This window comes from Punica granatum, chromosome 2, assembly GCF_007655135.1.
Source record: "Punica granatum isolate Tunisia-2019 chromosome 2, ASM765513v2, whole genome shotgun sequence".
Classification (NCBI taxonomy): domain Eukaryota; kingdom Viridiplantae; phylum Streptophyta; class Magnoliopsida; order Myrtales; family Lythraceae; genus Punica; species Punica granatum.
Window position 1 is genome coordinate 31832036 of NC_045128.1, and position 10822 is coordinate 31842857.

A 10822-nucleotide genomic window follows, 5' to 3' on the forward strand; every position below is an offset into this window, starting at 1 on the left:
TGGCCCATTTATTGGTGTCCATATAACTTAGGCCTCGAAAGACCATCAGTGTTGCGGGCTGGTAATCATGCTTGTTATCTGTCACGGTACCAATACTTAAAAAAAATATCACGGTACCAAAAAAAAAAATTTTTGTTGTGTTAAAATTCAAAATAAGTTTGAAAATATTTAGCCACGTTACTATAAACTCGAGACATAATAAATAATAATAATAATAATAAATTTGGAAAAAAAAAAGCATCACTTGTATTGAATTATTTATTAGTAAAAGTTCATAAAAATTATAAGTAGAAGTTCTTATGTAACAAAAATATTTGATTTCAATATAAGAAACCTTAGACAAGTACACAAAAAATTATTTTAACCGTATATATATATATATATATATATTAGATGATATGTGTGCATATGCGCGCGATTGGACACAAAGATATAAATATGCATGTGTATATATAAAAGGACCATAAAAATTTAATGTGAAAATGTAACTTTCATTATATTTAAGACAATAAATAAACTCTAATGAATTAAAGTAAATTTGGTTAAGGTAAAATATTAAAAAAAATTCCATATGATTTAGTAATCTTAAATTCTTTCACTTACTCAAAGTAGTTTTAATATTAATTTATAATTTAAATTTAGAAGCGATTAATAAATGAAAAATATGAAATGATAAATAAATTAGATATAGGTAAAGGATATAAAAATATCAATTCTTGCCCCAAGAAGGTGATATTACCCAAAATGTATATTTATCTTTTGAAGAAAGTAACATTATTTAATATATAAATATCCCTCTATAAATTAGAAAATTTGCAGTCGTACATTATATATAATATATATGTTCTTGTGAGTATTTTCAATAATTTATTTATATGCGATCAACGAAAATTGCTTATCCATAGATATGATAGGTTTAATATATATATATATATATATATATATATAGTGTTCTTAACTATTATTATTTCATAGATAGATAAGGGATTTTATTTGTAGAAAAGCACATTTCTTAATCTAAACACGACTCCATAGATATGATAAATTTTTCTAGAAATAATAATTTAACTTTATTCAAGTAAAGACAAAATATCTATTATAGATATTTAAAGCAGGCTCCCGGATATAAGAGCTCTCCATTCGTTTGACGAGAGCTTCCCGATGGCCTTCCCCTCAATTCGTGGTGCAATGTCTTTTCATGTTGGATATACACCAATTATATTCTCGATATTGAAAACAATTCCTTATAGCAATGAAGGAAATGGAAAGAAAACAAATTATTTTTAGAATTAAAAAAATTTAAAACAACTAAAGACAGAAAATAATAAGACCAAAGAATCATCTCACTATCCCGTGTAATTCTTAATTATCTCTAATGCATCTTCTGTTGGATGATGATATTGGATCCACACTTGTACTATCGAGTCATAATTATCTCTCTTTGGCTTTGGGCAGATGTTTGCCAGGTTCAATTATCCATTTTGAGAGGATTGCTGGGGCTGACGTTTCCATGCCTACTCCAGCCAACCTCGAGAGATCGATCATCCGTTCCTCAGGTTGTCAGAAAGCAGGCTAGTTTTACTTCTTCTTCATTGCACTCGTGTTTTACTGCAGGCAACAAAATTTTTTGTTGTTGGCCTTAGTTTTCTCGGCGCATTCATTCATTGTATGCAAAGACTTTAAGTTTTCTATGGACAAAAGTTCTTGTTTAAATCTAGACATTTAGTCTACTCTCACTTAGCTTTGCAAAGGTTAGCTAATTTTCTGAAGCAAAAGATGTACTGCAAGTGGCGCCAGCAGAGGACTGTCGTCCCCTCCGGAGATACACAGGGAGGGTATGGCCCGGGTAGCCAACTTCTTAAGCGAAGAACTGGCTCGGACTGCCACCGAGACAGGGAGCCAGGAGCTGGCCCGCATTGGCCACCGGGTGGGCCAACGGCCGCCCCAAGCTGTCGGCCAAACGGAGAGCCAGGGGCTGGCCCCCATTGTCATCATGTTGAGCCAAGAGCTGGCTCGGACTGCTATCTGGACGGAGAATCAGCAGCTGTCTCAGCTTGCCACCATGTTCAGCGAGGGGCTGGTCCGCGTTGCTCACCGAGTGAGCCACCAGACAGAGACTGCCACCCAGACAGCCCATATTGCCACTCCATTGGGGCAGGAGCTGACCGGGATTGGCCAACGGAGCCAGCAGCCACCCCAGACGACCGCCCTGGACAGCGACAGCATTGTTACCTCCTTTGAGTCGGCGAAGGCCAGGCCTTCCGATGCTGGATCGGAGGAGCCATAGGTACGTAGCTGGCTATTTTTGCGTCTCTCTCTCTCTCTCTCTCTCTCTCTCTGTGAGGATGCTTCAAAAGCACTACCCTGTTGAAAATGAAAGTTAAGCAGAGAATGGACCAAGCCTACAATTCACCTCTGCAATGGGAATGCACACTGAAAATGAGTAATCGAGCAGTGCACACTATTGCATTTTATATTGACTTCCTTGAAGGCTCTTACATTACATGAGGCCGGCCCATTGCTTTTGGTCTGCTAATAGATTTGCAGTTGATGACAACCACGAATGCTGCTGAGCTGAAGGTATTCTTGCCTTTGGTCCCGCTTTCATTAGATGTTTAGCTGTTATATGTTCATATTGAGCTTGTCAGAAGGTTTAGGCTGGATTTTGAGGTCCAACATTTATGGATATCCTTGAAGGAAGTTGGTTTGCTTCCCTGGATGTGCGTGCAGATATTAATCTGTTTACTTAACAATACTTAACAGTGTTGCGTTGCATGAGTTTATAGCTGAGAAATGTTAAGAAGATGTGCTAAGGAGCCACCTTAGTTATGCTTTAACTTGGCAGTGTTGCATGAGTTCATACTCTACTTGCTTGTTTGGATTGAGCATTATAGCGGGTTATGGAATGTTATGATGGGTTGTTATACTCTAATTGTATAAAATAACTCTCCATAACCCACCCCTCCATAGCCTGTCATAACCCGCATCCAAACAAGAATGGCTACGACCATTCTACTTTCCTGTTTCCATCATACGAGGGAGAATTAAAAATTGTCGATGTTTTGTTCACTTGCTGCTGCAGCCAATAAAAGAATATGATGTTTCGCACTGCTATATATATTCGTACCAAAAAGTACACCTAGAGATATCTGTCACACTCAGTGGCATGGAACATAAATTTTTGCTCTATTGAGGTGTTAGGAGGCTGTCTTACTTTTTTCTCTCTTTCGTCTCAGCATCATACTGCGAGGGAGCTCCAGCGGATCTATGGGAAAGATGAAGTTAAAATGCCGTTTTCGTTATGATATTGCTTGCTGTAGGATCAATCCGTGACACCGTATATTAGCATTATGGCTTTACTTTTGGTTGGGGTATTTTAACTTGGTTTGAGCAAACAGATGCTTATGGACGGATAAATCGTAGCCTACTGTATATTTTCCGGAAAGTTTGATAGGTCGGGCTAAGAATGAATGCTATCGAATAGAATTTGTGAGGCAGTAGGGTTCTTCCATCCAACAACGGAAGGTGGTGATGCTTGGGAATCAATTTAATTTAAAATTGAAATTGTTTTTGCAATATTCGTTGTGCCAGCACAATTATTCGCCATTTCCGTCATCCCACAGATGATCGCCCTCCTTTCGAGTTTGTTCAGATTGCGGATTAGGAACGATTTTTCGAGATTGTTTTAATCACGGATTAGGACGGACTGTGGACGAGTGAATGATGGGGGGGTTATGATACAAACTTTCATGATTCTCCTTAATTAACCGTTGATGGAAACAGATCTTAGAGTGAGGACGCCATGGCCCATGTATTGGTGTCTAGCCCAACTCAGGCCCATATAACTTTGTTTGTTGGCGAACCTCAAATCGGCCGTAACGAGCCTCCATTATCAAAGGAGGAAGCTTCTGTTTCCCGCATGCTCCAGTAGCAGGAAATCATTAATTAACAAAACTTTGCTCTATATCTATATATAATAGTATATTTACACGTGAATTGCACGTGAAACTTTCTTTGAAGGTTAAAATACATAGTACTCGAACGGCAGAATATATAAGAAAACTCTTTTAGAAATAGAAATATATAAAATAATAGTATCTCTTTTTGAATGGATTTGTGACCATTTCTAGTTAAAAATCTGTTCTTACTTTAATTTATAAATAAATAAGAATTAAAAATAGTAAATAACATCTATGAGGATTGATGACCCAAAAAACAAAAAAAAATGGCCTTTTGATTATTTATAGCACGAATCTTTTTAATTGAAAAAATTACAATTTATGAGTTTATTATAACGTCTAGTGTGCCATCCCTTTCATATCAATTTTAACGGATTTTTTTAACATGGCACTAATATTGTAAACATGACACATGAAAATCTACCAAGTAGGCTCATGGATATTTAAATATTAAATAAAAATAAAAATTATTAAAGGAAACTATAATATTTAAAAAATATTTCATTTAATTTTATAATAAAATAAATAAATAATATTAAATTCGATGGAAACGTATATATGTATATATAGTAATAATAGTATTTACATATGTGTAACATAAAAAAGTATACACAAAATTAACATACTAATGACAAGTCACTACATCTAAATATATGTATCAGTTATTGTACAATCTTCCAAAATTATGCCCCCATTACTTTTACTCTATTGAAAAAAAGTAAAACTGAAAGAAAAAATAAAAATATTCAAATTTAAACTCATATATCTTATTCCACTCCTCCATCAATTTACACGTAATCATCTTCCACGTTACTTTTTTACTTATTTCTCTTCAACCCACACTACATCTCTATCTCAACCTAAGTTATTTTTCTTTTCTTTCACTAAAAAATTATTTTTTCTCAATTTTCATAGCAAAATTTTATAATTTTTTAAATAATAGCACAACTATGTAGAATTACACATGGTATTTAATGATGAAAATACAGTGGTAATGTATTAAATTATGCTTTTTTTTACACTGCGCATAGCACTGGTGCAAAATCTAGTGTATGAATAATAAATATTTGATAAGTACTATTAAAATATTGGAAATGATTTTTAAAAAATGAAATTAATGCAATTTAAAAATAATTTATTTCAAGAAAAAACTTTCAGTTGATATACTTTTTTAACTTGATCTTTCATATCAATAGAATATCCTAAAGAAAAAATAGAGAAATAAATTTAAATTTTTAATAAAAGTTTACAAAATAATTAATCGAAATATTATTTTCACGAATAGTCTTGCAATGACACCCATAACTTGAAAATTCAGAAAAATTCGACCTAAATCGATCTAAAAATTCCAAAAATTAAAGACCTTAAGGGTCGGTTTAAGTTTTAAAGAAAGAAATTTGGAAAGAAGTTGATCGGACCTAATTTTATGTATATACAAATTTGTTTTAGTAGTTCATATTATATATTTTAATTTATGCTTAACAAATAAAATAAAATAAAAAACAAATAATACACCTAGATCCCATCTAAGGCACAAGAATAATTTAATTTTAGTTGTAAACTAATAAATTGTATTGATAATCAATATTAGATTTATATTGAAAGCAACTTATCTCTCCCTTTTAACATACGTACCCTTGAAGAGTAAGAACGAAAATGTACCTAGAGCTCGTGAAGGTAGACATTGACAACATGAGGACTTTAAGTTTGTGCAACATTGTTAGCAGGTGGTGGTGGTGGTAGGCACTACTGTGGCAATGGATAAAACGGTAACCGATGTCTGTGGATAGAAGAAAGGAAAAGAATAAGAATAAGGAGAGAAGAAGAAACATAAGATAAGAGAAAATAAAAGCAAATAAAAAATAAATTAATAATACGGTATCTCTTTTCTCTGAAACTTTTCTTCTATTTACTTTTTTTATTCTCTTGCATACTTTTATTTCCATAGAATTCCATAAAAAAATTGATTGAGACTTTGAAAAAAAATTACTGATGAAAAAACGTCTCAAATAATTTTTTAAATATATTAATATAAATTTTGAAAATTCGTAAAAAAAATATATTTTTTAATAACAAGATATATATCAGTAAATTATCAGAAAATATCAATCTATAAAATAATTTTAAAAAATTCTTAATATAAATTTAGAAAATCCATCGATATAAATGTAAATAGGAAACAGGAGAAAGAAACCGAAGCGTTGAATGGAGAAGTTATTTTATATTTGATACTTTCATCATAATAAATAATTATGAGAAAAAACATGCTAGGTAATTTATATAGTGAAAAGGTATAAAATTGTGACTTGAAAGCAAAAGATCATGAGAAAAAATAGGTGTACATTAGTTTTTAAAACTTGAAAAAAATAATAAAAGAATTATAGTCGAAGAAAGAGAATACGAGAATTTTTTTTTCAAAAATTAGCAAAGTCAAAGAATAAGAATAATTACAAAGAGAAGTAATTAAAAATCAAAAGAGAAAAGAGAAAAGATACAAATTTAAATAGGAAAGGGGAGAGAAGAACCATGAGCATTGAATTAAGAAGTTATTTCATGTTTGATGCATTTGTCAGAGTGAATAATTATGCAAAAGAATATGCCATATAGTTTTTATAGTGAAAAAGTATGAAATGATACCTTGAAGTCGAAAGGTCATGAGAAATAATACATAGAAGTTAGTTTTTCTATTAAAACAAATGAAAGACTGTGATTCTATTGGAAAGATATGATGTTTAGTAGCATTAGTATTATTTGAGTAAAGGGTAGAATAGTAACATTGTTAATTTACCAAGGGCAAAAAGGAAAAACAAAAGTTGGAGAAACACTTCGGAAAGGGTTGTACTTTAGAAGAAATGTACAAAGTTTAACCCAGCTTAAGCAATATAAGATAGAATATGTGAGGCAACAAATGTTGAGAATGAACAATGAATAGAGAGTTGAAAGTGTGTGAAGAAAAAAGTCATACTAACAAAGCACATTAAAAGTGTGGAAGTAAAATTTATGATAAGAAACGTAAAAATTTACGAAAGATATTAATATTTTTTGGAACAAAAATGGAGAAAACATGAAATTTTGAAAATAATCATGCAATTCATAGCGATGAGATAAAGAACATATGAAAATGTTATGACAATAGACGTTGAAAACGAACATGTGATGCAATGAAATTTTGAAACTACAAATTGTTATGAATAATATATAACAAACATACTCTTGATAAAGAGCTAACTCGGTTGAGAGATATGCAAAACAATAAAGCTTTGAAAATGGGCAATGAATAAAAAGAGTCGATTTATATATATAGTGAAAATGTGCGACCAAAAATCATGAGCCGAAAAGTTGCAATGAAAAGTCACGCGGATATAAGGACATTTTTAAAATATTAAAAATTAAAGAAACTTATCATACTTTTATATATAGTATGTAGATATAGATATAGATCGGCATCAATAATGTCACTTGTTTAAACACTATATGTCTCATGTGGATCGTATGGTTCGGGGATTGTTGGATTATAGAAAATGTGAAGATTACTGAGAAAATTTAATTATGGAATGATTTTACATGAGTTAAAAGGATCGAAAAAGTAAAATTGCTAGCCTTTGATAAATATATTGAATTGCAGATAAAGAGGGTGATAATATATATAATATATAATTTATTTTTGTAGAAGTAAAACGTGGGATCCATGCATAGTTGTAACTCGGTCGAGAATAGTAAGTGTTTTGGCCGTAAGGATTTTCTCCACCACGATTGTATAATCTTAACCCGAAAAGTTGACAAACGGGTTAAGGTTATTGTTAAGATTGGAAATCCAAAAACTACAATGCGAAGTTTCATCGTAAGGATGGGATCTTCATTATCACTATATCTAAAGGAAATAAAATACATTACATTATACTACAATGGAAAAGCCATGATAACAATACATTGAGCATCTCGTTCGATAGCAAATTTGATGGCCTTTGCTGCGCGCTAAACCAAATTCAGTGACATGGAACACAAAACTGGAGGGATATCGATATCGTGTCAAGGTGACTCATTATTTTGAGCGCGTAATTTTTCAAACAGCCTCATTGGTCGGCCTCACCTTGGTGAGATCAACGGTCACGTACTGTGGAATCTCTATGTTTCCGGGGTTGGCCACGGGAATCGGTCCTCTATGATCATCTAATTCAGTAGAGGAAACCGCTTTGCCGCTGTCTGTCGTAGGCTGGTCCTTTCTCTTGCCCCAGAGGACCAGGTACAGCCCCACCACGATCACCATCGCACCCATGATCCTGCCAAAAAGAACCACCGATCGATATGTGCTTAATTGTTACATATTAATTATGCATACACCAACAAGAAACCGTGCTATCTGCTAAATATACTTTTAAAGATCGTAAAGGAATGAAACCCAACTCGACAGAGAAATTAGTCGTCAGGTCACTTGGACAGTTGGACTGACCTTCCCAAATACATGGTCTCGTGCAAGAGCAGCGAACCCAAAATGGCAGTGATGATCATGCTCAAAGGGTTGAAGGCCGTCACGAATACGGGTCCTTTGCTCCTCATGACCACTCCTTGGATGTAATATCCAGCCCCTGAGCATATCACCCCCTGCATTTATCATTGTTAATTAATTAGATTCAATCAAACAAACAATTAATTAATTAATTAATTAAATTATGAGTGGGTGTCTGATTTAATTAAATTAATTATATATGCTTACACTGTAGAGGGAAGCTAAGAGGATGGCGTCGAAGTGAATGGCCCAAGAAGCCCTGTAGATTCCTCCTTCGAGGGCTATCGCGAAAATCGAGCCTTCCAGTGAGCCCATGAGGCATATCAGGGCTGTGAGAGTGAGCTCTACCGGGTACGATTTCAAAGTTATCGCCTATGAAGAAGATTTAATCAATTAAAATCCCGGTAACAACTCAAGATCTAAGGTATGATCTCGTCTCTCATATTATAGACATTACTAATTGGTTAAGACTCAAAGTTTTTGTTAATTATTAATATGTGATTAAGGTATGATGAATGAATTAATTAATTAATTACTTGGAGGATGACAAAAGCAGCCCAGCAGAAACAGCCTGACATGATCATTAAGGCACCCTTGATGGGGTCCTGCTTAGGACCGGTCGTAGAAGAAGAGGCTAACGCTGAGGTGTCACTGTGATGGGCCCAAGGCAGATCAATCACCTTCCCTTTCACCAGCGTCATCAACATCGCCCCACCGACGGTCACGATCGTCCCCAGAATCTTCGCCTGGCTGTGGACCCTCTTCAACCTCACTTTCTCCAGCCTACCACAACAATTGACTACTATTGACCAATTGATTTTGTAAACATGATATGAAGTTTGTATGTGAACATGATCGATCAATAATGTCAGAAAAAAAGAGGCGGCTTGTGTGGTTAGCCCCGGTTACCGTAAACCAGATCAATGCTAGCTATTTTTTTTTTTCTCTTGAGAGGATTAGTATTTACCGGCAAATCCAAGCCATGATAAAGGCAAAGGCCGGGAGGACATTGCACATAGCGGACGTGAAAGTCGCGGTGGTGTACTTCAACCCCGTGTAGAACAGGTTTTGATCGATCACCGGCCTGCAACAGATAAATAGTCAGAGAAGGATGTTTCGAACTTCATGATGAAATAATAATAATAATATACGTTTTGTAGCTAGTATTTTGGGGAGAGCACGTACTCTAGTAATCCAAGAATCATGATCTTAATGAAGATGGAGAGAGTCATCTTAGGCCTCTTTTTCCTGTCAAGCACATCATATCGAAACACATTGTTAGTAAATAATAATGTATTATTCTCATATCGTGATTGATTTATGATGCTCAGGCATACAGGGCAGTACATGAATGAATATTCAACTGGTCAAGTGCACCGCTTAGGCTCGATTTCTGATCAGTTTCAATCGAACGTCCATGTTCTAGCTAGCTTGATGGTTTCAACTTGTTGATTGGAAAAATGAGAACCCGAGAAAATCCAATTTTTAAGAGTTACTAATATTTCAGTTTTTTTTAATAACTAAATATTCCAAAATTATTAAGCAAACACACTTGAATAAAAGTAACGAAATAATCAATAATAATAATAGGGAAAAAAAATACTTTGAGAGATGATAATAAATTATATATTATATAAATACCTTTCAAATGCAAGAGCAAAGGGGGCAATAACGAGAGTGGCAACGATATGACGATAGACCACAAACACATGTTGGTTCATTCCCTTATCTAGTGCAAACTTTGCAATGATGGACATCCCGGCGTACCCGAACTGCATGAATATCACCCCCAAGAATGGCTTCACCCTCGTTAACATTTCAGCGAGCTTCTTGGTATTCATACTCAAATATTGAGTTTTACCGATACTTCAACCGGTTTACGACCCAGTTTAGATTATTGCGAGAGAGAGAGAGAGGAAAAGATAGAGAGAGCTTCGGTAGAAGCTGTATGAAAATATGGATGATTGTTGAATGATGAGTAGCTCTATATATATATATATATATGCCCGCACATACACATATACATATATACACAAAGACACATGCACTCACCAACTTCAGTTTCATGGGAGCCCAAACCATTCACGTTTTCTGCTAAGAATTCTAGGGATTCCATAAACTAAACCATTTCTTCAAGCAATCTCTCTCTCTTCCCAGCCCAGCCACCCACCCACCCCAATTTTACCAAAAATTTAACATGTGAAATAAAAACTTGAACCCATGGTTATATGTATTTGTGGTAGTAAAGCAAACTATGATGCAGTGAAGGCTTTGTTGAAGTTAATTAATTAAATCTAAATAAAAAAGTAGTGCAGCACATAATTGAAGAAATGGGTTCTAGTTGGGGTTCTCTTTG

The 10822-nt window shown here is 34.1% G+C and overlaps 2 protein-coding genes across 2 annotated transcripts; one reads left to right on the forward strand and one right to left on the reverse strand.

The window, feature by feature from the left end:
* The first annotated feature begins 1441 nt into the window (after positions 1-1441).
* LOC116197624 lies at positions 1442-3496 on the forward strand. Its single transcript, XM_031527804.1, has 2 exons — positions 1442-2287; positions 3237-3496. Exon 1 carries the CDS (start codon positions 1838-1840, stop codon positions 2285-2287), a length of 450 nt encoding a protein of 149 aa, XP_031383664.1. The 5' UTR covers positions 1442-1837; the 3' UTR covers positions 3237-3496.
* A 4216-nt stretch (positions 3497-7712) lies between these two features.
* Positions 7713-10439, reverse strand: LOC116194361 (WAT1-related protein At2g39510). Its single transcript, XM_031523164.1, has 7 exons — positions 10108-10439; positions 9652-9714; positions 9434-9550; positions 9003-9249; positions 8674-8838; positions 8410-8561; positions 7713-8239 (listed from the first exon to the last, which is right to left on the reverse strand). The coding sequence occupies exons 1-7, from the start codon at positions 10305-10307 to the stop codon at positions 8023-8025; spliced, it is 1161 nt and encodes a 386-aa protein (XP_031379024.1). The 5' UTR covers positions 10308-10439; the 3' UTR covers positions 7713-8022.
* Positions 10440-10822: the final 383 nt, after the last annotated feature.

Bases quoted from the DNA above. Each gene is read 5' to 3' on its own strand.
- LOC116194361 (XM_031523164.1), bottom strand. From the start codon at position 10,307: ATGAATACCAAGAAGCTCGCTGAAATGTTAACGAGGGTGAAGCCATTC. The intron at 9,551-9,651 runs GTACGTGCTCTC...TATCTGTTGCAG, and splicing joins ATGATTCTTGGATTACTAGA to GCCGGTGATCGATCAAAACC. The intron at 9,250-9,433 runs GTAAATACTAAT...TTGTTGTGGTAG, and splicing joins ATCATGGCTTGGATTTGCCG to GCTGGAGAAAGTGAGGTTGA.
- LOC116197624 (XM_031527804.1), top strand. From the start codon at position 1,838: ATGGCCCGGGTAGCCAACTTCTTAAGCGAAGAACTGGCTCGGACTGCC.